This window comes from Dermacentor variabilis, chromosome 6, assembly GCF_050947875.1.
Source record: "Dermacentor variabilis isolate Ectoservices chromosome 6, ASM5094787v1, whole genome shotgun sequence".
NCBI lineage: Eukaryota > Metazoa > Arthropoda > Arachnida > Ixodida > Ixodidae > Dermacentor > Dermacentor variabilis.
Genome location: NC_134573.1, coordinates 43,827,932 through 43,855,166, shown reverse-complemented (window position 1 = coordinate 43,855,166; position 27,235 = coordinate 43,827,932). Strand labels below are relative to the sequence as shown.

General features: G+C 45.2%; 1 protein-coding gene across 1 annotated transcript in view; it reads left to right on the top strand.

The window, feature by feature from the left end:
* Nucleotides 1-27,235, top strand: part of LOC142584768 (uncharacterized) — a 90,391-nt gene that overhangs the window by 19,960 nt on the left and 43,196 nt on the right. Inside the window, exons 5-8 of the mRNA XM_075695004.1 lie at nucleotides 5,148-5,429; nucleotides 8,396-8,490; nucleotides 13,437-13,522; nucleotides 26,514-26,759. Coding sequence (XP_075551119.1) covers nucleotides 5,148-5,429; nucleotides 8,396-8,490; nucleotides 13,437-13,522; nucleotides 26,514-26,759 — 709 coding nt within the window. The remainder of the gene's footprint in view (nucleotides 1-5,147; nucleotides 5,430-8,395; nucleotides 8,491-13,436; nucleotides 13,523-26,513; nucleotides 26,760-27,235) is intronic.

The following is a 27,235-nucleotide window of genomic DNA, read 5'->3' as shown; positions in this document are numbered from 1 at the left end:
TTTACAGCAGTGGTTGCAGCGCTGACCAGTTAGATTCACAGCGCACGCCCAGTTCGTTCTTCCTCCTCATTTCTCAAATGATGTCGCCTGCGCGCCTCGTTCAAACAACCAAATACCACACGTGTGCGGCAATATTATTAATGTCAGCAAGTTTGTGACAATAACGTAGCCATGTCCACTTTGAGGGGACAGAAACAGAGGTGGGCGTCCTTAGCTGCCAGTAACATAGAAACACATGGAGGGCATGCTGTGGCAACTGCTGCACATGTCTTCACTACTATCCTAATATGTCACATTTCCGCTAAAAGTGGGCGAATATCTTAGCTGTGTTAAAAGCGTCGGCGTATGAATAGGGTACACTTCTAACGTATTAGTGTAAACGTGGCCAGTGTAGTTGCCGCTCGCGATTTGTTCGTGCTCATGAGTGCAGACAAGAATCGAAAGGAGCCTTTTTTGTTTTTGTTGGCCAAAACCATTATGAAGCCTACAAGTAGTAAAGCCAAGGCAAGTTTGGTTGTAGCTTTTTTTTTTTTTTTTTTCATGGAAGTGCGGAACGTGATGAAAGGAACGAAATGGCGCATCTGCTTAAGAATATTGGGCGTGTGCAGACCGCTTGGTATGTCTTCAAGAGTCGTTCGTGTAGCATTCGACAGATGTTAAGCACGATTATCATTAGCTAGACTTGGCACACGACAAATCGCTGCGACAAGTTCAGGGTGCAATCATAACACAGAAAAGGACAAAATCTAATTTTGACGACAGAATTCGGGGTGTAATCATTACGCGAGTAAGTACGGTAAATTTGTCCGAAAAATCGTTCGCAAAAATGCATTAGCTCTATAGGAACCCAGACGGTGCTTTTATGAAGTCCAGAATATCCATCAAGTCCAAATTCTTGGAGTAAAAAAAATCTTTTCGCTGCTGTACTTGTGAAGGTTGTCTAAACAGCACAAAGGATGGCTCAAGTAAGAGCATAAACGATCAAGCACTGACTTTCAACTAACATTTATTGCATGCTGCACATGATGCCGCCACTCTGAGAAAGTAGGCGAATGAAAAGACTCATGAAAGCCATGAAGCCTACAAGTTAGCTAAAAATGGTACGGTATGCGTAATCACACCATCAATTAGTCTGTTTCATAAAGAGGTGGAACTTTTATATTGTTGTCCACGTGTGTGGCTTGGCTGCGGCACCTGATATGTATTTCTTTGCAATGATGTCGCGATTCCCTTTCCTTTATGTGTATTTATATTCTGTATGCAGCATGAAATAAATGTTAGTTGAAACACAGCACTTCGTCATTTGTGTTCTTGCTTGTCCTATCCTTCACGCTGTTTAGACTTCGATGTGCAGCAGCTAGCTCACTCTAGTTTATAAAGCCAGCCTCATTTTATGATGATTTGACAAAGACCTGACAGCAGAATTGTAAGAGCAACATGTGTGGTGTTCGCAAACAGGCAATTCGATTTACACGACCATGTGAAAAGGCAGCAATGGGAAACCAATTTCACTGTTGTGAATCCAACTGCCCCTAAGCCAAGAGCACAATCGTGTGCTTTGTCGATGAACTATTATCCCAGACACTCTGTGCAGGAAAAACAAGGGACTGTTAATATAAGAGTAGCCGAGTCCATGATTAGTTTTGTGGTTAAAGGGACCCTGAAACGATTTTGAAGATTTTGTACAGGCGTACTGAGTCATTAGGCTAGATCCTTCTGATCATTGACACATCTAAGTGCTCTGCATAAAGCCTGTAATTTATTATAAGGTTTTAAAGATGTACATCGCTGGCGATTGCAGCACATCGCCTGGCTGAATTTTCAACCGCCCCTAACCATATGACGTAAATTGCCCTTATGATGGTAGTAGGGCGAGCTATCCAATTCGCTGCCCAGGGTGCGTCATCCCTAATTTTTCCAACTTTATGATGAACAAAGGTTGTTTGTAATAGTTGGAATGTTATTTAATTTGTTTCTATAAAATGAAAGTAACAGAAAGATAATGCACAAGAACAATTTCTCACTACGCTTAAGCACTTCCAGCACACAGCAAGTGTCGTCTGCTTGTGTTACAACATGCTCCATGTTGACGAGATCTCTGCAGTCAGTGTCAGTCTCAGTCTTTTCGCGAGCACCGTGATTTGCCTTTGTTGCATAGTGGGCTGCAAACGCAGCAACTGGCAATATGTCCAACTGCGACACTGTGTCCCTCTGCAAGGCAGCAGACAAGTGGAGTAAATGCAGCGCTGATCGAACAGTTGCTATTCGATCAGCGCCAGGATTTGCAGATCACTTTACAGCGGAGTATCACTACCACAATAGTGTTTTGAGAGTCCAGTATTCAGGCGCAAGCGGACTGGAGCTGGCTGCTTGATCGTGCCGTTTCTCGAGATGAGCAAAAGTGTAAACGTGAATGGTCTGCACGGTGCAGCCACCTGGTGGCGCAGAGCTCAACCAAACGCAGTAGCAGTAACGAAGTGTATTCTTCTTTGCTGCTGGTGTAAATTTTTTACAGGAGTGAGATCGTTAACACATTGTTTTTGTAAATGGTTAAGATGTTTTACACTTGGCTAGAGCAATATTAGCTCTTTGTTTGGCTGGTTAAGCTCTGCGCCAACAGGTGGCTGGACCGGGCAGACCAATCAGGCTGCTCACATATGTCTACGCTAAAGTTTCATCAGCTTGAGTTTATACGGCCACCCATTCGGCGAAATACTCGGCTTGCCTGTGGTTACCGGAATATCAGACACGTTTGGTGCTGCGACAGAATGCTCGCAACACATGCTGCTTTGATAGCTCTCGCTTGGGCTCGTCGGCCAAGCAGCTAGCGGAGAGGTTGGAGGGTCTTCACGCGCTCGCTCCTAACAACCGGAAGTAGATCACACGACGTGCCATCATGACGCAAAGCCAGTGAAGGCGGAGCTTAGCCTCGATCACTCGGTGAACGAATTGGGGAGAAAATGCATGGCTATGGAAGAGGGTAACTTGTAATTGTCCGTAGCTCTCTTAATATGAGATGCTTCACACAAATTGCGGTGTGAATGATTAACTTTAACTGTACCCCTACATGTCTACAAAATTGGTTGGAACTGTTTCAGGGGCCCTTTTAAAGAAAAAGGCTTGAGAACTTGGCGAGTGCTCACTACACCCAAGATGTTTGTCATGATGTCTCAATATTGACAAAACAATGAACACAATTTATAACCACTGCTGGTACCGAAAAAAACATTTCTAATTACATTGGTAGGCACACTTGTCCGTAGAAAAATCCAAACCTTATCCACACAATTAATAAATAATTATGAAAAATAAATAAATAAAGAATAGTTAAGAATGAATAATTAAGAATAAATGTTATGTGCAATCAAGGGAAATGCATATCCTCTGAAATTAATGAACAAGTGGCTTAGGAAAAATAAAATGTGGCACAAGGTGAGAGGTAAGCAGATTCAAGTTTCTTTGTCTGTTGCACCTGGAAAAATTATTTCCAATCGCTGGCATAATGCAAACTGAAGACTTCACTGCTGAAGAAAGTTAAAAAAGTATAATGTTTCTGTTAGTAACAAGTAGCATCGTGTGTGCTTCCCTAGGATCTGGAGTAATGGCTATGAATTTCCATAAGGTGGCATGACCACTACTTTTCTGCAACCCTGCTGGGAACTAATAGCCCATGCAACATGACCAGCAAGTTTGATACTAGCATGCTCGTAGCAGTTAAAGCGTCATTCATCTTACTTGCTGATGACTTCTGCGGTGTTTGTTGCATTGCAAGCCATGTTTTAATTCAAACAAAACAGATCCATGCTATAAATGCTGTTGAACCAAAGTGGAAGAATTTGTGGTTGCAGTGTTCATGCCGGCATGTTGCAAGTGTCACACAAGTTATTTTCATTTTTGTTGCTTACTTGTAGAACACACGCAAAAGCAAAAAAGGGATGCAAGCTTGCCCATGCTCGCCTCACATTCAGCTTCCTAATTCATGTGCAGTGTGTTAAAATCCTCCAATCCAGCACAAGACCTCACAGCAAGACAGTGCATCGTACCATATCCTGTACAAGCAAAGTGGCAAACTGGGAAAATTGATCTCTGCTCATAGTTGTGAAAGCGTGAAGGGACAGAGACGACAGAGCGGTCGTCCTATGTTCTTCAGTCATTTTTGACATTTGGTACATTCCTAGCCATGAAGCATAGCTTAAGCAGATAACTGCAAAAGGTATTCTATGGGTTGTCAAATGTCATGTACCTTCACATTTGATTCCCAAATATTATTGCAAACAGGGCAGTAGTTTAGCAGGTACAACTGATTCAGTTGCATGACGTGCTACGGCATGCGGCAACAGTTGCTAGGGCAGTTACTCAAATTCGTGCTTTATTAAGGCGAAACCTTTATATGTCTCATTAGTCCGTTGACCTTGAGCGAAAACACGTCGATGGCATGAAAGGTACAAAAAAGGCTACAAACCCACGACCTATGGTGGGAGTTGACCTCTGACCTTTGGTGTTAATAAAGGTAAAGTTAATTCAGGCACAGTTAATTAAGATAGGGTTAAGTCACTTGAACTCGCAACCTTCAGTGGGAGTCAAACCCACGACCTTAGGTCAGAATCAGACCCTTGGGCTTTGGTGGCAGTCGAACCTTATACCTTCGGTGGTAGTGAAGGCAAAGTTAGTTAAGCCACAGGTAATCAAGATAGTTAATTAAGGCACTCGAACACACAACCTTGGGTGGGAGTCGAACTCTCGACCTTAGGAATTAAGAGAGATTAAGCGAAGTATACTAAGCAAATTAAAAGAATAAATAAGCAAATTAAGAGGATTAGTAAGCAAATTAAAAGGATTAGTTAGTGACATAAGAGGGATGACTACCCGAAGTAGTCTGATCAAATTAAGGGAGGTGTGTACGTCACGTGTCCGTCTTTGAGGCATCGGCACTTGGGCTTTTGCATTCAAGTCGTCTTAGGGGTAACATAAGAGATGCTGGGAATTCTTTAATTTTTTCGTCATGTCATTGCACATCTTTAAATTTAAAACTTTCAGGTTGTTTTGTTCACGGTATGACATACTCCCACTACAATGTATCTCATAGCTGCAGTGTTGCCTTAGAGATTGCAAAACCCTGAATGAAATAATTCAACCAATCCTTGCAGCTGGGCATCCCGGACTGGATACTGGAGCTGCGGCATGCATCGGCGCATGGTTCCGTGTGTGGTGCTGCGTCCCTTGGTGTTCTACGCTCGGCGGCGGCCCTGCTGCTGGAGTGGCTGCGGCTTCACCACTGGGAACCACAGAGGGACACCCTGGTGGCCACCGAGGTGGCCGCGGCTGCACTCCACCAGACAAGCAGCAACGATGACGATGGCGAGCCCGCGTGCTGCAGCCCGGCCCAAGTGCGGCAGGCACTCGACAGCTGGCTGTTGGTGTCAATCAAGGCAAGCTGTTGGGCTGCGGGTACTCTTGCTGCGGAACTCGATGTCAGGTAGATGTGGTGGCACTGCCAGCACGTACCTAATTAGGGATTCGATGAAAGTGTGTCTGGTCAGACATTTGAAGTGAATCGGTCACTGACCAAGTCTGAAGAAGGATTTGACATTTTGGAACTGCATTCGCATTCCTTGATCGTGGAGTAGGGCAAGCCAACGTTGTTATGTACGCAACACATGACATAATGATTGTATGTAAATTAATAGCACATTTCCGACCGTCCAGTTAATTCTAGTTGGCGTTGACTGAATAATCAGCAATTCCAGTAGCTGCCGAGTTGATTCATTATTTTCCTTTGCTGCAATAGTGACATTTTTTCAGTCAAACTCATGGCTATGTTTCTAGACACTGTTACGAACGGCCTGCAAGGGAACCGACCTACAAAATTTTCTCAGCCAGCCGCAGCTGCAAGGGTGGCGAGCTTCCCTGAAGCGACCATGGAAGCCTTCCCCACCTGCCGCGGCGACTCGTTTTGTAGGGACGACGGTGTGCAGCATGAACACCCCCTCGGTGCCGCTATGACTAAACGTGGTTGGTGGACGAAGTATTGTTAGTGGAATCGCCAGTGCCTTCACAGTTCGGTCTGAGCAAGGGAATTCCTGGAACGAGATGCCTTGCGGTGCCGTCTCATGCAGCTTTGAAGATGCCAGACAACGGACAGCGACAGCTGCCACTGTGCGAAGTCAGCTCGGGGATTAGGAGGCGCCTGCTCGGGTCAAGTACCTGTCTGTGAGAACCCACTCACCTCGGCGCGGGGGGGCAGTGAAACCTATGCGAAAGTGTGTGTGTGTAAGCCTTCCCGCTCATAGGCGGCTCGGCTACGATGACTCCGGTCGAATGTTTCCCCTCACCTAGGGATCTAGGGAGCACAGAGTGTATTTAAGGAGCTGTTGCGCAGCTCCTGAGCGTCCTTTCTCTCGCAGTCATGCTAGACTGATGAACTGCAACGTCCTTATGTAGACACTGTAAATAAACCCATATTCCTCGTTCTCAATGAGAATAAGTCTCTCACTTCAACAATGTCCTCAGCGTGGATGAGTTGGATGACAGCATGGGCCAGCTACCATCTAATTCATGCTTGATTCCAATCCTTACAGCACGTATAGCCATGGCATTCATTGTGTGACTGTTATATTTAATGCCACGTTTGTGGTCCTTGAGTCGGCTTGAGAATTTCCTGTTTCAGCACTACTATAAACTTGATGGCAATCAGCGCGTGGAATCTCGTAAATGATTCCTGCCGATGTTTCAATCAGCAACATATCTTTCACATTGAGCTAATTTCAGAGCTTGCTAGTTGGGACGTGAGCAATGCACATGTCATATTTAGAAAATACAAGCGATAGTGCCTCAGATTCCTTTGACTTAAGGGATGGCTGTGCAAGGCCGACGTGTTTTGTTCTCTGTTCTTGGCCCTAATAGGGTCTCAGTTTTATAACATGACTGCGGCTGCTGTTACCAGTTAGTTCACAATGCATTGTCAATGAATTTGTTACTGCATTGCCATCTGAACAAAGGCATATGACATGCGTTATCAAGAACAACGCTGTAAACGTCTTATGGCCGACCGGATGGCAAGAAATGAACTTAAAGTAAGAAACCGTTTGTGTAGGCTTCCTGTAAACTGAGAAGGTGAGAGTGTCCTGGCAAACCAGTGCGTCCAGGAAAGGCAGCAAATTGTCTGAAGTTTCAGATAGAACTGTATTTTTGGGTGTTCAGGCTGTCAAGACGCAGAAGCAATCGTCCATATATTGAAAGAAAGCTTTCAGTGCCAAAATTTTTTTTAAATAATGACCCTCAAAGGATTAATGCATGACGGCAAGTTTTTTAATATTGCTTGTCAAAGATTAAAATTGAAAGCAATAGGACAGCAAAGTGACGTTCTTTTTCAATGGTCAGCATTTCAAGATGCATTTCAAGATGCATTTCAAGGCCTGTTCATTAAAAGGGGCCCTGCAACGCCTTAGGTGAAAGACCTGAAATATACTTAACATCAAAGGGCATCACCTTTGAATGTTTTTTAAAAGTTTTTGAATTAGCCTTGTAAGAATGGAATTATTGGCATTAAAATGCTGCTGGTTGTGTTTTCTTGTTACTTCGCTCTAATTGTCATTGCTTGAAGCTCTGCCACCATGTTTGCATTGAAGTATTACCACTGTGAACTGTCCATCACAGCACCAAGTTTTTTCTACCTGCCCAACACCGGTGTTGTGCCGTCGCGCATAAGCACGGCGGTATCATTCTCAGCAACAGATGGCACCACCGGCCTATCATTGATGTGGTTTCTTTTGTTTTGCTTCTGTCAGAGACACCAGTCGTGGTGTCTAAAGAAATCTGGCATATAGCCAATGTACTTGCAAGTGTGGAGGAATATACATAAAAAGCGCAGGAATTTTGGAAAGTTCAAGGTATTGCAATCAGTACAGCAATATCATAAAGTTCTTGACAGCCTTGCCAGCGACAACAAAAGTTTACGTAAAATTCTGCATAAGCACTCCAAGGCTCCTAGCTATGTAGCAAAATTAAAAGTTTGCCAGGTTTGCGTTGGCTCATTTCTAGAGCTGTGTGAAAGAACAGGACATACAGAAATTCTTGTGTGGCCTACCTATACATTAATTAGCATGTGGGTGTCCTGGAGACAAAGCTTTTAAATTAGCTTAACACCCATAAGACATGTCCTAGGGACTCTGGGCTCAGATTTTCAGGAGTATTTAGGCATAGCATAATACCACACTTTCTGGCATTCCTTAACACGTACAGAAATCTACATGCACTGACAGACTTGCTTTTTGCACATGCCGGTTGTGGCTGGAACAAACCAGGCTTGCAATCTTCCCTGTCGTGCAACTCGACAGCCAGCACGACGCTGCTGCAGATGCCAACACTGCTGGCTTGTGTGCCGTGTACTGTGCAGCGGAGGCGCAAGTGCCCGAGACGCGAAATGGACGAGCTGCAGAAGAAGAGGCAGGCATGCCTCGACCAGATTGCTGCGTTTGTCGAGGAGGACAGGTGGGTGTGGCTGCATTGTGCACTTGAAGGGAAGCTTTTGCTCGGGGTCTGCGCCGATTTCCTTATTCAAATACACACGTACAGCACAGAAGTGCTTTTGAGACGATCGATGGGCCCATTGAAAGAAAATTTGTTGCATTTGAGAGAGAAATCTAAATTAAATATTTTGATTTAGGGTCCAAAATGTTTTGCAAAAAGTTAGTTTAACAAGAAATTGAAGCAAAGAGTTTACAAACCCGTGACTCTACGCCAGAAACAGATATTACAGTTCTTTAAACTGCATCTGTTATTGCATATAAACCGGACAAATTCTATATATGTGAATTAACAGTTTACAGTAAACTTTTACAATGTTTATGAGGATATTGCAGAAGTCCAGTTCACAAATTAGTGGTATATTTCAGGGTGGTGTATAGTACATCAATTTTGTCTGTTTTAGAAGTCTGTAGATGTATGTAGATATATGTTGTGCAGTTTAGAGAATTGCAATATAGTTTTTTATTGCCAAGTTAGAGTTGTAAAACTGATAAGTTAGCTTTCTATAGTTTTGCAATATTCAACAACTTTTCTGAAGAAATTGACAGCTTAAGTTTTTAATCTGCTTCCAACTGTTATAAAATTTTAACTTTTTCATTTAAATGCAGCTAACCTCGTCAAAATGAGTGCAGTGATTAGGATTTCCCGAGCTAAAGCTTCCTTTTAAGTGTAATTTTTAATTATCCCCCTCAAAAAGAAAAGAAAAAGCCCAGGAAAAGACAGGAAAATTTTCGCTACACAAGCATGTTACGTTTATTATGCACGTGGCAGAACTACTTGTATTGTTGTTACTAATTGTTGATGCTACTTATGCCACTAATTGTCGATGCGGGATTGCTTGATACAATAGTTCACTAAACCGAGGGTCATAAATGCCGTGAATCAGAAGCTGAAAGAAAAAAGCACTTTCGTCTAGCTTACCGACGGAATATTCCTCTTCCTCCAGCAATGTTACTTCATGTGGGCTCATTTTTCAGCTTTAAATCACTTGCAAACTATTTTCGTGACGCTGATTCACTGCAAGTTGTAAGCCCAATGAATCCATAGCATGGCCTCTCAACAGAGGCTATTGCTGCAATAGTAGCATTTAGATGGCACGTGCCTCCTCGCATCCAAGGTACACGTTTTAGTATACTATCCTTTCAAAGTGCACGTTTTATGTCCGCTGGACACTTCACAGGTCATTTTCATAATTTGAATATGTTTATATGTTACGCACTGTACAGCGACTCTTATTTTTTTAGACCCATATACAGCCGTGTTTCACCTATGCTTTGCACTTCATTGTTTCATGGAAAGCTCATAATGATTTGCTTGGTGCTCTTTGGCCAGACCTGACCCTTGCGCCATTGAACAGCACACATCATCATCATCTCTAGCCCGCTAATCATTCACAGCTTCTTGCAGTCGACACCGCAAGACTCGACAAAGCTGCAGATGACGTTCAGGGACTTAATCATCACTAAAGTGGGTGCGGAAGTTGGCTTGGAAATCCCTGCCAGTGCCTGCTGCACCGATGACTTCGTCTGCCACGTTGGTGAACAGTGTCTGCTCGTCTGCTTCTAAATTCAAGAAGTTAGCAAAGCCTAGTCGGTCCAGTCCATCACTGCCGTCGCCGTCTTTTTACACTGGTGGAAGCATCCACATGGCCTAGATTCTTCAGGCAGTCGGGAATCATTTCGATTGTACGCACGCAACGTACCAGCAACAGAGAAAATGTGGGAACACGCGTGTTACACGTGAAAAAGCTTAAGCACTACGTTTGTTGATGACGATGATGTCCTGAGTTGCCTCTTCGTAGCGGGAAGAAACACACAAATTAACACATACCACCACACATTGTAGGCACTTCGCACAGATGTGCCACTTATCAGCACCCACATTGTGGAAACTAGCGCTTGCTCAGTCGGCAGTGTCTGAGTTGCAGACCTAGTGACAGCTCTCTCATCAGAGTCAGATTTCAAAATCCATGTACAGTAAGCTTCTATTGACTCCCTCAAGCAGTAAAAACTGGAAAATACTTAGAGATAAGCAGAGTTTCAAGAAAAGCAAAATCATAAAAATAAAAGCCCTCTGGCCGCGCATAGACCTCATGGAGCCTTCCCAAAATACCGCTAGTGATATTTCGGTTGCTTTTGCATGCATTTGCACTACAGACGTTGGCGTCTATGGGCAACGGGATTACTGGCATTGTGCCAAGGTAGCATGCTTGGCGCAGAGTCAAGACGATTGATCCTAATTCTATTTTTAAAGCCGGTCATCCGAGCCTAACTGTTTTCAGACATCCAAAAAGCCAACACTGCTTCTTTCTCCATCATAATGAATTTCGGACAATTTAGCTTCCAGAACTGAAGCTATGGAAGAACACCTTTAGTAGAAGCCCACGAGTGACACGGAATTTACGCCTCGCCATTGCACAAGCATGAAGCGAGAGCTTCCTTATCAAGCCACAATCTTGCTGAAATGCTGCGGGCTCGCATGATGGCTTCTTTTGGGCGCAGAGCATAGGCTGATCGTGCCTCCTCAGATGTGCTGATCATCTTGCCCATCATCATCATCATCATCATCATCATCATCATCATCATCAGCCTGGTTATGCCCACTGCAGGGCAAAGGCCTCTCCCATACTTCTCCAACTTACCCGGTCATGTACTAATTGTGGCCATGTTGTCCCTGCAAACTTCTTAATCTCGTCCGCCCACCTAACTTTCTGCCGCCCTCTGCTACGCTTCCTTTTCTTGGAATCCATTCCGCAACTCTTGCCCAAGGTCATGATTAATATGCAATGACCACATTGATGTCACTGACAGCATCATAAATTAGAGAGAGAGAAATAAAGAACTCCCAGATCACCACTGCCGCGTGAGGCTACAAAAAGTAGCAGTGAGCAACCAAAATAAGCGGGGCGCACCACCCAGTACGGCGTCTCACTCCGCTAGCGACTGGCCGCCAAGCAAAAAGCCGGGCAAACGATGCTGCCCCGTTGCAAAGATTTCGAGATAAGAGGTGATAAGTATGTAGGTTGAAACCACGGATGGGAGAAAATGTTGACTTCATAGATAATTCGAGATATTAGAGTTCGAGTTAATGAAGGTTTACTGTACGGCAAGTGCCAAAACCAACAAACATTAAAACGTAGCAGTAATTGCTGGAGCCGTAAGCACATCGTAGCATGCCCTTCTCAGAGGCCATGACCAGAAATTATGAATTACCCAGATGGATGCACGCATGCTTTTCAAATTAGCCACTACAATGTGCATTGCTAATTATGGGACTGCACAAGTTCTGTGAATTAATGCAATGTTCAAATAAACTGAGATGGAATTATTGAGGTTTCAGTCTATATTGATTATTTCACACCGGTTAGTGCAAAATCTAGCAGCGTGTAGGGGACGAAGTAGGCTAAGAATGTCAATTGCATTAATACACGCATGTGCCTCAATGCCACCATGGACCACAGCATTTACACCTTCAGATGTTGCAAAGAAACCGTCACTAAATGTCGCCTCTCAACGGAAGCAAGCTTGTATCTGACGTATCTGACTTTGAATGAACTACAGCATGATTGCATGGGCACCTATTTCAGGAGTAAAACTTTTGCTGCCAGCTAAATAGAGTGGGCATTCTCACTTTTATCACTTGGGCATACGCCTGTGGAGTGTGCTCGCACAAATTGAAGAGCGCTTTGAAAGAGGTTAGACACCGGTGTTCTCACGTGCTGCAAGCAGAAGCCTATTTTGCATCTAACAGCTCTTGCGTGGTTCGCTGGTTGCTGATTTATGTCAATCAGCCATTTAAGCGGTCTATTATAACGAACTTGGGAACACATTCACCTGCGATTTACGTTACGGGTACAATGATGGCAGCACGATCTGTATTTGTACAGGCTGGTTTGCTTCCAAACTGCTTTCTTTTCTATGTTATTCGAATTACCATGCAGCATGCATTTCGACATGTGGACCGCATTGTCATCCAGTGACGTAGGCTTTTATGGTTAGCGTTGCGATTAGTCTGACAAAGACCATTCCACAGTGTGAGTGACTTGTGACATTTTGCATACAAAACATAAAATAAGTACCAGACCTTTGTGCATTCAACATGGCCTAGGACAAACAAATCGGCAAGTTCCCACTTTCTATAATATCTGAAAACTGTCCAACATCTGCAGAGTTCTTAGATAAACTTCAGATAGGCAAATATTATGTTTTGAATTATCGATATGTTGAACTACTTTGCAATCCCGTCCAAGTTCAATATATCCGATGTGGGGATGCGCGACTCTCGCGTGTCCCCTGATATGTTTTTCCCGCATGGCGCGTCTCCTGTAATCCGGCTTCGCCGTGTGGCCTGCGTGATGCCCGCGGCGGTTGATGTGGTTGGGGCGCAGTGCGAGAGATGGCGCGAGTGTTGCGCTGTTAACACCGCCTCACGGCAGGGTTACTTGGGGCCGCAGGGGAGAACAGGCTGGCTCTTTCCTGGCGGGTCGGCGAACAGCGTGGACGTCCCACGCGCCGACCCATGCTTCTGCGAGACTGCCTCGCGTGGCTGCCTACGAACGCGCCACGGTTCACGTGACAGTACGCGTGAACGACCAGGCGTTGGTATCCAGCATGGGGCGAACACATTCGCTCGCTATCCGGTCGCGGTGAGTCGGACTTCTAGATTTGTCGCGCGCCCATCGGCATGTTTTGTGGATAACAACTCGGCTAGCAGGCATTGATCTATGAAAGGTGCAATAAATGCCCTTGTGATTGTTTGCACTACTGTGTTGTCGTTCCTTTGTCCCAAGAGCACGGGTGTAAGAACCCCACACCGGCAACGATGGTATTTATTGTGGCATTTCCTTCCCCCCTTCGATTGTATCCCATTTGTCGCTTACCCCCACTTGTGTCGCCTTTGCATGGTGCCAGTGACCTCGTTGTGGACATGCTTATCACGGGTGGAGACTACCTGCTGCCGTCGAGGGAATCCCTGGAGGAGTTGTGTCCCAATCTGAGTGAGTGGTGCTTTACGCTGAAGCTGCTGACCTTGGGTTTAGGCGGAGGCACTTGAAGGCACACTAAAGGAAAACTTGAACCGCATTAGATTGAAAGGTTAAGCTTCCATAATAAGGAATTCGTCATTTGTAGCGAGAGCAGAGCCCTTGTTAGCAATGAAATAGTGAAAATAACAAAATGTAATGGTGCCGCCTGTTGTAGACTGTGGTACCTCTCGTGTGATGTCCGCGATGACCGTTTCACAGAGAGCACCATAGAGGTGCTGTCAGGTGGAGATTACGTGAACTTGTCCATATTGGTGCAAGCGGGTTCAAATCGAGTACTGGCAAGGAACCTTTGGCGGCAATTTTCTGTGGAATAAAGTGATAAACTGGCACACATAAGACAGTGATAGACATTTAGACAAATAATGTATCCGTCTAACTCAACCTAACGTTTTCCTTCAGTGTCTTTGTAATGAATGTCCCGCAAGAATTGCTATAAGTCATTCTTACCGGCAATAGCAGTTGCCCGATAAGGTTGAGTTTATGAGTCTCCGAGTGTGTGTGCGCGGGAATTGATTTACGAAAGGAATTGTTGCAGTATCCACAGTATACAGGCATGCATTATTTTATTGTTTTTCAACAATGTCTTTTACCTCGTATGCCTTGCTTTCTGGCAAATGTCATGAATCGAACAGACAGTTGTCCTGCCCGTGCTGTGATACAGTCCTCTTTCTTTTTGTGCTGCATCAAGGTGCAACAACCAATGCAGAACAATGTTTTGTGGTGTATTGCATCCAAACCAGTTTGACCAGCACAGCCAATGCCATGCTGCAATGCTTAGCTGAACACACTTTTTTTTTTTTTTTTTGAAAGAGTAGTCTTCTTTGTCAACCTTTCCTGCCTTTAATGACAGTGGCTGCTGCTACTGCCTTGTCAAATAGCAGTGTGTTTCATGCCATAAAGCATGTGTGAGAGCATGGGGAGGCACACCGGTTTTTTTCATGTTAAAGAATGGAACAGTTGAATAATAGTCAATGCTGTCTCCTGCCTATGTTCCCATTGAAATTAGTGTATATGTGTAGCACTTGTAGTGCAGCCTTGCAAGGTGAAATACTAGGGAATGCGCGGTTGCTAGAAAATCCCACGGACAAGCGAGGCAGCGAGCCGCACTTCTTGACGAGGTGTACCGGCCGAGGGGAGTGCAATGAGGGTGATGCAAAGGAGGACGAGGGGACAGCAAGCGGACAGACGGGGGAGCGGGGTTGCCTAGGTGACGGAGAGGCCATTTGCTTTAGTTGTTATCAGCCGTGCATGGTCCGCATCTAACATGTGAACGTTGTCGCCGTTTGGCTTTTCAGTTTTGTGTGCGGAAAGTATGTACAGTCATCAACTGATTTCTTTTGGACATGGATGGAGTCGCAAAAATGTCTCAATTATCGAGCAGGCCACAAAAACAAATTTTGTTTTTACGAAATTCCGGCACGACACAAAAATCAGTTGAGGCCGTGAGTGTGTTTCACGTTCATCCATCGCGATGCGCATCATTGCAAAGCACAAATATCGCTCATGCGACGCTTGAGTCCGCAGTGCTGTCGATTTAAATTGTGTTCCACAAACTAAACATGGAAGCCTTCGCTGTTCCTACCAGTACGCAGATGTGCTAACTTTTGCTATATACGCATTCACGGTAGTTTCCATCTAGGCTCGCACAAACCCTGCTTCACGTGCACTGCCGTTAGCGCAGCCCGTGCGCGTGATCTGGCGCCAGATCACCATGTATTCGTCTACGCTAGTACGAACAAGGGCAAGCTTTCCACGATGGCATGTCGCCCGACGTCCCCGCCGGCTAGGCCTAACCAGCGCTGTCTCATTGTGGGTCAGCAGCCAAAGTTGCGGTTTGGTGCAGAGTCAATGAAAGGCTTCGCAGTGGCTGCACGGAACTTGGGAAAAAAGGACATGTTCCAGTCGTACGCTTCAATTCTCAGACCTGGTCCACATGTTTTCCACATGCATCCCTTTAAAAAATGTTTTGGTTATAGTGCGGTACCACTTATCGTGCAGGTATTTGCGACCCTGGCAACTTATGTTGAAGCGGTTAATGCTTTATGTCTCCGAAGTATACTAATAATTTCTGCAACAACCTTGCAAACACTAACAATTTCATGTCAGATGTAAACTCATGTATCAAATCTGTCTGCTTCAGATGCTTCAGTAGATGCAGCTTACAGAACCGTGATATGTGTTTCTGGTGCGGAGTTATGGATGTGTAAACTCCGCTCTTCAATTTTTTCAAAGCTTGCTGATTTTCAACACTTTGTGTAAAATGTATGATGCCCTAAGTCAAAATTTCTTGCCTACAGTTGCTAGAGTTTATCATCCTTCACTTGAATGCAATAAACTTCATTCAAATTGGTTCAGCGGTTGCCTTATGAAAGCATTTCTGCGTTTTACATGTACAGTCACACCTCAGTATAATGAAGATTAATTATCGAATATAAAGAAGTAAATCTAAAATTTGCTTGATCAGGCTTTAATTCGATGAAGCACTCTCCTACTACTGTCGACGCTCGTTAAGACGGACCGTGATAATGAAGCGAGAAAAGTCTGTTATATCCAAAGTCCTTTCTACCCAAAACTAAAGGAACGGTATGTTGTGAAATGGCAGAACTTTACAAATACCACTGTCAAGCTCATAGGTCATAAGCGATTGCAAAAGTGATAAAAACATTGAAACTAAAATAAGTAACTATGGGTGAATGGGTTTAAGCGGTAATCGCACAACCACGTGGAACAGTGTCTTCCTGTCCGCCATTTTCTGGACGCTGGTTGCTGACAATTGGCCACAGCAGCTGGCACAACCCAAACGCGTCGCAGCCGCCGATGACTCAAAAAAAGGCTACAGTTTGATTTCCACACAAAGCAGTGGCTGATGCCTTAATTTTATCTTTTGACAAATGATGACTACTGTCAAATCGGAAGAGGTGCGGCATGAGGCAAGTTTAATTTGGAGCCCTCGTCTGGCTGCCACTGCATTGCATGCAGGATAGCTCGACCACATCACGCACCTCGTACTTTGCATGCCACAAATAGCAGCACATCTTCTGTTTATCGCACATTGATGCAGTGAGAAATAAAGCATGCTCAAAACGGTGCATTTTGCAATCGCCGGTGGCTGTTTTTGAAGTGCCGCGTGGGCTACAACTTTGCCTCGAAGCTGGTTAGGCCAAGTGGCACCCTCAGCACTTGCGTGGCACTGGGCTGACTGCTGTGGGCCGCTTGTGTGGTCGACACAAAAACTCCTACACTGGTGGGGCATTGCACGGCAGGCCATTCTGGAAAGCTTGCTGCTAGTGTATCCATCCCTTAACGCTGTCACGGTCAATGACGTAAATATACGGTGCCGCGAACAAGTCCAAAATGGTAGATGCCATATATTTACGGTGCCATCTGTACGTTTAAAAAGCGCGCCAATTTCCAAATTTTTTTTCTTTCCTGGCATGTGCTGCCATTAAGCGGGAATACAGGGAAATTTTTTCTCGCACCTCCCTCTCTCAGTTTTCGTTGCATGGTTTGCTTTAGAGCTACTATGTTTGCTATGAAGTGTCTATATACTACCGCTCACGCTTATTGGCGCGCGCATGGGTGGGCAGCAGTTAGATCGAGTTTTGTTCCGTGGGCAGTTTTGACTTCTTGCGCTCGCAAAATTGATAGCTATTTCGTTACTAATCGCTCAAAGGGTGACTGCCTGTTACTCACTTGTTTATTTCTAACAGAGCTGTGCATACGAAGGATGCTGCCGTGCATGTGTTTCTTTTTCCTTTTTGGAGACTCGCAAGCGCTAATCAGCTCTGGTTGGTGATAAGATGAAGATTGGCAGAAGTTTTTCACACTTTTTGCTTTATTGACGGGTACACAATTACAGTTTTCTTGAGTGCATCATCTATGCAGTTGGATGTAAATATTAGTATAAGAGCAGGAACATTTGAGACTTGCGAAATATTCTTGTGTGCGAATTTTCTAAGCTTTGAACTATGCGTATAACAATGCATCAAATTTTTAATTCTTAAAAGTTTTTCCTTTTTATTGTTGTCATTCATGAATAAACAGTTCATATATACCAGTGCAAAATATTTTTTTCTCACTTTACAGTCGCCTAAAAAAATTAAGGTAAATTTTTTTCGAAACAGCTCCCTCTGAAGAATTTAAATCTGCAATAAAAACAATCAACCCTGAAAGGATTAAGAAAAAGTTGAGTTTTTACAAATTTCACAAGCAGCCTGAAATAGTTGTGCGGAGCGTATTGCCACATGCGCACATGGCCACAGCAAAGTGCATTGTGTTTAGACCATCTAAGCAAAATTTGCTTAAAAATTTGCCCCTGTGGCCGATAGTCCGTTATATCCAGGTCCCTTAAGAGCAGAATTTGTTGCGTTCATAATATTGGCAGACTAAACTAAGTGAGAAGAATGGTGTGTTATATCCGAAAATATGTTGTATCCGGATCCGTTGTAACAGGCATGGACTGTATAACGAAACCTATAATGCAGGATCTGACACGGTATCGATCATAATGAACCAAATTTTTGTTTGAACATGCTTCAGTATAGTATAATCTGGTAGCAAGAATGTGAAACACAGTGGCATTGCAGAGCTCATGTAGACAATTTGTTGTTGTTCCCGTGTCTTGTATTTGCATGGCAAGATGCTGATGGCCCGTCGAAATCTGCAGGAAAACCTTGGCAAGACCTGCCTGCCCCCCCCCCCCCCCTATTTTTTGCACAGGTCTAATTGCGGTTTCCTTTTCTACCGATATATGTTTAAATTCTTACATTGAATATTGACTATAATGAAGGTAATTTTGTGGCTGATGTAACTTTGTTATACTGAGGTTGGACTGTATTTGAGTAGGCAAATCTGAGTCAGCCTCGAGCTAAAGCTTCCGCTTAATGTTGTGACCTCTGTGGTGATTAGGCAAACATTGAATGAGATTGAATATTGGATACAATGACAATAAAGAAACTCGTATGTTATCACATTTTTTTATTGCATTTATCTGCATTGCAAAAGCTTTGTTTTTCATATATTCCAGAGTCTGCATTGGTCTGCATAAATTCTTGCCGTATTTACTCGCATAATGATTGCACTCGCGTAATGATTGCACCCATGAATTTTTTCATCAAAATTCTATTTTTTTTCTTTCCCATTTAATGATCGCACCCTGAACTTGTCGCAGCGATATGTCGTGTGCCAAGTCTAGCTAATGATGATTGCACTTACCGTCATTCGAATGCTATGCGAACGACTCTTGAAGGCATGCCAAGCGGTCTGCACGAGCTCAACATTCTTAAGTAGATGCCCCATTTCATTCCTTTCACCGCTTTCCGCTTTTCCATGAAAAAAAAAAAGAAAAGGTACAACGAAACTTGCCTCGGCTTTATTATTTGTAGGCTTCATAATGGTTTTAATCAACATCAACGACATGAAGGGCACCTTTCGATTCTTCTTGTCTGCACTCGTGGGCACTCAACAAATCGCGAACGGCAACAATAGTGACCACGTTTATACTGATATGTCAGAAGTGTACCCTATTTGCACGCCGACGCTTTTAACGCAGCTAAGATATTCGTCCACCCTTAGCAGAGACGTGCCGTATTAGGATAGCAGGGAAGCCAAATGCTGCAGTTTTCTCAGCATGCCCGCCATGTGTTTCTATGTCACTGGCAGCTAAGCGCGCCGATCTCTGTTTCTGTCCCCTCAAAGTAGACATGGCTACATTATTGTCGCAAACTTGCCGATATTAACGATATTATTCATTGCTGATACGGAAGAAACTGTTTCAATGCGTGTAATGTACTCACGAGAAGAAAAATAATTGCGTTCGGCGCGTTCGGCTTGCTCCGCCGGCCACTTTATTTTTTATTTTTTTTGTCCCGCACTGACAGCGCCAGCCGCCTGCTTGTTGACCCATTGTCATCCCGCAGCAAATGTGGGATGAAAAAAAAATGTTTCTTTTCGTGGGAAATTTAGCCCTCGTAATGATCGCACCCCTGAAGTTGCATCAATTCTTTTGACAAAAAAGTGTGATCATTATGCGAGTAAATACGGAATTATTTCTTTCTTTGATTTGGCTGCTACATGCAGTAGGTTAGCATTATTCAAAGCATCCCAGAACAACTTGGTGCAGTTCGGACCCCGCTGAAGTTCGCAGATTTTTTGTTGCAACAGTGGGTCCGTTTGATTTGCCTGCACCACTACGAACCAGTTCACGGCGACGCACAAGTTCAGAAGCTGACTTTAGCAGTGTAGGCACAATGCGACATTCAAAATAAATGCCGAGGTGCAGATGCAATGTAGGTCCGCCTAATGTGTGTGCGGTTCATGTCAGATTAAGGTAGCCTGAACCACAGGTTATGAGGTGTTAGGTTAATGAATAGTTGCAATTATGCTACAGACTATCAGTCAGCAAATTTCCAAGAGCAGCCTGTGCCATAGAACATATCTGCAACAGCACTTTTTGTGCCTTCTGTGGCGAACATGCGAGAGCTCTTGCTTTTCTTTTCACCCCTTTTATTACAGGGCAGTAAAAACGCTAGAAAACCACCAGCACTGACAGTTGATCAAGACATGTTGTTTTTTAAGAAGTAGCATTGATTTCATCAGCATGAATGGCCAAATTGCGAGCTATGGCTAATGTACGCAGGCGACATAAACATACCCCACGTTGCGTGGACACAGAAGACACGCCCCCGCAGGGGCGTCTGCGTCAGCAGGCGTTTGGTGTGTTGCGACACCACGTACCCGAGCACACGAGGGTTGGACCCTCCCGCGTGTAGCCGTGCGCGGCTTAGCCATGTCTGGGGAAAGGGGGATCCTGGGGGTTGAGCCGATGCTGGGTGTCTGGACCTTTAAGGCCCCCCGGCGGACGCAACACACCCCTTTGGCCTCTGCTTCACATAGACGGCCCCCCCCCGGACTGACCCACCCGGGGGAAATCGGTAGTTGCCTTTTCCTGTCTCTCTCTCCCTCCAGCCTTCGTCTTTCTCTCACTTTTCATCTTTCCTGTCTTCTCCTTCCTTCCGCTTACTTCCATAGTTTCCAGGCAGCAAGGGTTAACCTTGTGTGATTAACCAACCTAGGTTATTTCATATTTGGTTATAGTGATGACGTACAGCTGGCGTTTACAGGACCTGTTCTTACAGTCTCTGTAGCGTCCCCTTGTAGGACTCCATGGTGGGTGGCTGGCGTTATTGCCGAAAATTCAATTCCTTTATGGCAACATCCTTCCCTCCACTTCCTGATCGCCCTCAGAAAAGAGGGCGCACCGATGATTTATTCCAGTTTTTTGGTCGACAAAAAGAATCCTTCCCTCGTTTTCACGTGATCCACTCTGAAAAACCAGCTAAACAAGTGCGAACAATCTCCCCGTTCCTTGTATCTAAGTCTCTTACCGAAGCTTTTGGTCCAGGATATAAGGTGTCGAGGATGGCTAGCGGAGACCTCCTCCTGGAGCTCCGCGATCAGAAGCAATTTGAAAAACTGCCACAGCTAGTATCATTTGGGGAGACCCAAGTAGTAGTAACCCCGCACCGCACGATGAATACTTCCCGCGGCGTTGTCTCGGACGATGATTTGCTGGAGCTCTCTGAGGCTGAGCTCTTGGAGGGCTTCAGCGAACAGAATGTCATAAATGTCAAAAGGATCAAGATAAGGCGAGACGGTAAAGAAATTCCGACCAAACACCTAATACTCACCTTCAATTCAAGTGTCCTGCCCGAGTCAATCGAGGCCGGGTACATCAAGCTTCGTGTACGCCCGTATGTGCCAAATCCCTTGAGATGTTTCAAATGCCAACGTTTTGGCCACAGCTCGCAGAGCTGCCGAGGCCGCCAAACATGCGCCAAATGCAGTGCCCTTGAACACGCAACTGAAGAATGTAAGAACTCTCTACACTGTGTAAACTGTGATGGGGATCACGCCGCGTACTCACGGTCGTGCCCATCCTGGAAGAAAGAAAAAGAAATCGTAACGATCAAAGTGAAAGAAAATATCTCATTTAAGGAGGCACGCAGGCGGGTTGCATACCTGCCAAAGAAAAGCTTTGTCGAAGTGGCGCGTCAGGGGGCAGCGTCACAACGGCCTCCGGCGGCTGTCCGACCCACAAGCAGTGAGTCGGCAGTCACGCCATCTGCCCCCGCGACGGTTGCAGCTAGCGCTGCTCCGTCAACCGAGGAGAAGGAACCATCGACCCCGAAGGAGGGCGCAGCCGAGGCTGCCTCAACTTCCCAGGTTCCTCCATGCGCTGGCAACGGCCGGCGTAGCCAAGTCCCTCTGGGAGCCCCATCGACCTCCGGGCTGGTGGGCGCAGGGGTCTTGCCCTCCAAGGCGGGACTCCCTCTGAAATCTTCCCGCTCGCAAGAGCACGTGTCCGGCGCCTCACAAGAGGCAATGGACACTACACCCATCCTCAAGGCGCACCAAGCGCCTAAGGAGCGGCGAGGCTCCCTCGAACGCTCCAGAAAGAACAAAACCCCTATTACAGGGCCTCGAAAGGGTTCTGTAATCTAAGGCATCCCGTCCGTTTCCGTAAACACAGCACCAATTTATTTTAAATATGGATACACAAATCATTCAATGGAACATTAGAGGTCTCCTTACAAACCTTGAGGATTTGCAAGAACTCATCCACAAACATAATCCAAAAGTGCTGTGTTTACAGGAAACACATTTAAAATCCAGACACGCAAACTTTCTCCGTACGTATGTTACGTTTCGTAAAGATCGCGATGATGCCATCGCATCATCGGGTGGTGTTGCGATTCTCACACATAAAAGTATAGCATGTCAACCTTTACAGCTTCGAACGCCCCTTGAAGCAGTGGCGGTGCGAGTTGTTCTGCTAAACAAACTCATCACTATTTGCTCGCTTTATATACCCCCACATTACAAATTAACTAAACATGAATTTCAGTCCTTTATAGATGAACTGCCAGAACCCTATGTTGTTCTTGGCGACTTCAATGCGCACAGCTCCCTGTGGGGCGACTCTCGTATAGATGCGCGAGGTCGTCTTGTTGAACAGTTCCTCTTCTCTTCTGGTGCATGCCTGCTGAATAAGAAGGCACCCACATATTATTCTCTCGCCAACAGAACATTTTCATCAATTGACCTCAGCCTAGTTTCCACGTGTATACTGCCTGAACTCGAATGGGAAGTTATGAACAATCCTTACGGGAGCGACCACTTCCCGATACTGATAAGAACATCTAAAGAAAACGAGTGTCCTCCACAAGCTCCTAGGTGGAAGATAGACACAGCCGACTGGGAGAAATTTCGAACTCTCACAAACACCTCATGGGCCGACATGTCTTCTCTAGAAATTGATGCTGCTGTAGAGTATCTTACATCATTCATGATGGATGCCGCATCAAAATGCATATCCGAAGCGAGTGGTCTGGCATGCAAACGACGTGTACCGTGGTGGAACAGCGAATGTCGGACCGCCCGTAAGAATCAGAACAAGGCGTGGGGGTTGCTGCGAGCTTCTCCCACCGCTGAGAATCTTGTCAACTTTAAAAAAATAAAATCCCAAGGTAGGAGAACCCGCCGACAGGCCAGAAGAGAGAGCTGGCACAGGTTTTTATCGAGTATTAACTCGTTTAGGGATGAGGCCAAAGCCTGGAACAGAGTTAATAGGATTAGAGGGCGGCAAACACATTCACTCCCCCTGGTGAACACACAGGGCGATACACTGCAAGACCAGGCAGACTCACTTGGGGAATATTTTGAGAGCGTGTCAAGTCCAACAAATTATACACAGTCCTTCCTCAAATACAAAGAAACAGAAGAACGTAAGCCATTAAGAAGAAAAGGTCGAGAGAATGAGCCTTACAACCGTCCTTTTTGTATTGCTGAATTAAGAGCTGCCATGAGCGTATGCAACAGCTCCGCACCAGGATCTGATAGAATCATGTATGAAATGCTCAAAAACTTACATAATGACACGCAGGTTACACTGCTTACACTTTTCAACACCATTTGGGATGCAGGGTACCTTCCAACCGCATGGAAGGAAGCCATTGTGGTCCCTGTTTTGAAACAAGGCAAGGACCCTTCCTCAGTGGCAAGTTACCGCCCGATAGCCCTCACAAGTTGCATCTGTAAGGTGTTTGAAAAAATGATTAATCGGCGACTCATCCATTTCTTTGAACTGAGCAAAATCCTTGATCCCTATCAGTGCGGCTTCCGAGAAGGGCGCTCCACAACTGACCATCTTGTACGTGTAGAAGCAAATATCCGGGACGCATTTGTACACAAACAATTCTTCTTATCCATATTCCTCGATATGGAGAAGGCGTACGATACGACGTGGCGTTACGGAATCCTAAGAGACTTGTTAGAAATGGGTATCCATGGAAATATGCTTAACCTAATAGAAAGCTATCTGTCCAGTCGTACCTTCCGGGTAAAAGTAGGAAATGTACTTTCGCGTCCTTTTACGCAAGAAACTGGTGTACCGCAAGGAGGCGTGCTCAGCTGCACACTCTTCATCGTGAAGATGAACACGCTTCGCGCTTCATTACCACCGGCAATCTTTTATTCTGTCTACGTGGACGACATACAAATAGCTTTCAAATCCTGTAACCTCGCAGTGTGCGAGAGACAGGTACAGCACGGCCTGAACAAAGTCTCAATGTGGGCAGACAAGAATGGATTTAAGATCAATCCTAACAAAAGCTCTTGTGTTCTTTTTACAAGAAAGAGAGGCCTGGTCCCGGATCCTTCCTTAGAACTGTGTGGACAACGAATACCTATCAGCAAACAGCACAAATTCTTAGGTATCATACTTGACTACAGACTCACTTTCATTCCACACATTAAATATCTGAAAGAAAAATGTCTAAAAACAATGAACCTAATGAAACTCCTATCCCAGACTACATGGGGTAGTGATAGGAAGTGCTTAATGAACCTATACAAGAGCCTAATTCGGTCTCGATTGGATTATGGTGCTGTAGTATATAACTCTGCCGCCCCGAGCGCACTAAAGATCCTAGATCCTGTCCACCATCTAGGAATCCGATTGGCCACTGGCGCTTTCAGAACGAGTCCCATACAAAGTCTATATGTAGAATCAAATGAATGGTCTCTCCACCTACAGAGATCATACATTAGCTATACATATTTCCTTAAAGTACGCTCTAATCCTGAACATCCATGTTTTGATACCGTTACTGATATGACGTGCGCTACACTTTTCAGCAATCGTCCCTCCATAAGACAGCCTTTCTCGCTGCGTGTGAAGGAGCTTAGCGATGAAATGCATGTCCCACTCATCGAGCATCGCTTAATGCACCTAACCAAGCTCTTACCTCCTTGGGAGTGGCAGATGATACACTGCGACATATCTTTCATGCAGGTTACAAAACACGCTCCAGAGATTGAAATCCAGATGCATTTCCAGGAACTGCAATACAAACACTCCTGCACGGAGTTTTACACAGACGCATCGAAGTCACGCGAGGGGGTGTCATATGCAGCCGTCGGTCCATCCTTCTCGGAATCCGATTTACTGCATCCGGAAACTAGTATCTTCACGGCTGAGGCCTACGCAATATTGTCGACCGTGAAGCATATAAGGAAATCAAAACTCAAAAAGTCAGTTATATATACGGACTCCCTTAGTGTTGTGAAGTCTTTGATGTCGTTCTGTAAGCACAAAAATCCTATAATAATTGAACTCTATTCCGTCTTATGCAAAGCATATGTATCTAACCAGGATGTGGTTATATGCTGGGTGCCTGGCCATAGGGGCATCCAGGGTAACGTTCTAGCGGACCAGATGGCCACATCAATTGCATCACACACTGTTAATTCTACTGCTGCAGTCCCTGTCACAGACCTGAAACCCTTCTTAAGAAGGAAACTGCGAAACTACTGGCAACGATTGTGGGACCTGGAAACAAGTAATAAGTTGCATTTAATAAAGCCACAATTAGGTTTCTGGCCTCCTGTAACAAAATCACGCCGGACAGATGTCCTATTCTGTCGCCTCAGAATAGGACACACATTTGGCACACATAACTTTTTACTCACTGAAAATGATCCTCCAACCTGCGGTAGATGCGGGGAGAGGCTGACCGTCCTCCACGTCCTCCTGGAGTGTCGGGCAGCCGAATCTGAAAGAAGGAAACATTTTTCCCTAGCATACCGGCAGCACATCCCCCTACATCCCGTAATGCTACTCGGCCCAGAACCTTTATTTGACACCAACACAGTACTAAATTTCCTGAAAGATGTCGTCCTGCATGTTTTTAGCCCCACATGTTCGTAGCGGGTCCTCTCTTCAGAGGATGCCGCTGCGATATCTCTTTAGTATAGCACATGCCTCTAGGCGCTTGTCTTTCAAGGGCTCTGGCGAGGCAGCAGTGCTCCAAGTAATTTTAACATCCTACATATTTTTGATTTTGCATCATTCTTCTACGATGGATTTTAATGTTCATAGTAATCGTCATTAGTCATCGCCATAATTTTATAGCACGTAGATTTTACGCACTTTACAGCGACAATTTTTAGGCCACTTTACAGCCAAGTCACATCTCCATAATACATCGTCAACATCACCACTTGTCATGGCGCTCTTTGGCCAGGCCTGGCCCTTGCGCCATTAAACACTACATATCATCATCATCACAGAAGACACGCAGAAGCAGTGTTTCAATGTCACTTACGGCCGTCTGCTGCGTCGTCTACTCGGCTGCTGTTTCACACTGGCACGTCTGCAGTGAACCGTCACTCTCAGTAGGGTGGGTGCAAAAAAACTGAACCAGCCCTGCACCTTTCTGCCCCTTTCGAATTATAACTGCGTGGGTTTAGAGGGTGCCATTGCTGCACCGCTGAAAGAAATGGTAGGGTGCAGCACTTCATGAAGTGGTGTAGGCCAGTCAGATAAACCTAGCATCGCAAAAGCTTCTTCACACAGCAACTATCTCGTCTTTTTCCGCTGCAGAGCTGTCCTTGCCATCATCAACGGACGGCTCTCCCTGCCGCCTTCCACGTGTTCTTGCCGACCGCTGGGACCCCCTTCTCGCAACACTACAGCCTCACGTGCTGCAGAAGTTGGCCGAGCGCTTCTTGTCGCAGCCACGCAACACCCGTCGCAGTGATGAGGAGGAGAGCTTGCGCCACTACCTGTCGGTGGCTTGGCTCGGGCACCTACTGGCCAGCAGGCGCGAACATTCTGGCCAGTCGTCGGGTATGTGTGCAATAACGTTGCTTGTTCTGCGGTATTGGCAGGGGCTTTCAGCATGGCCATTGTGGTTTACACTGTGGCACAGAGTGAGGGAGCAGAAAAAGTGACCTCAGTGAAAAATAAATTTTTGGGGGGGCAGTAAAGAAATAAGCAGGGACTGTTTCAAGACACTAACAGAAAGGGTTGTGTTTTCGCCTTTGACCAGTGCGTGTTTATTTCTTTTCTGCACTATAAATCTACTTTCATGTAATACGAACTTGTCCAAATATACGCATCATAATGTGTCCTCCATTCTGTTTCCTGACGGGCCTGCCTGGACAGCTTTCGTCTCTCTGCAAAAAAAATGTTTTAACTCTTTCGTTACCATACCTATTCAAATCGATAACCGGTGAACGATGCTTTAGATCACCAGTTTCGAACTATTGGAGCCGTTTATTATCCATATAAGGCCATCCAATAGTTAGTACATGCACTGCACT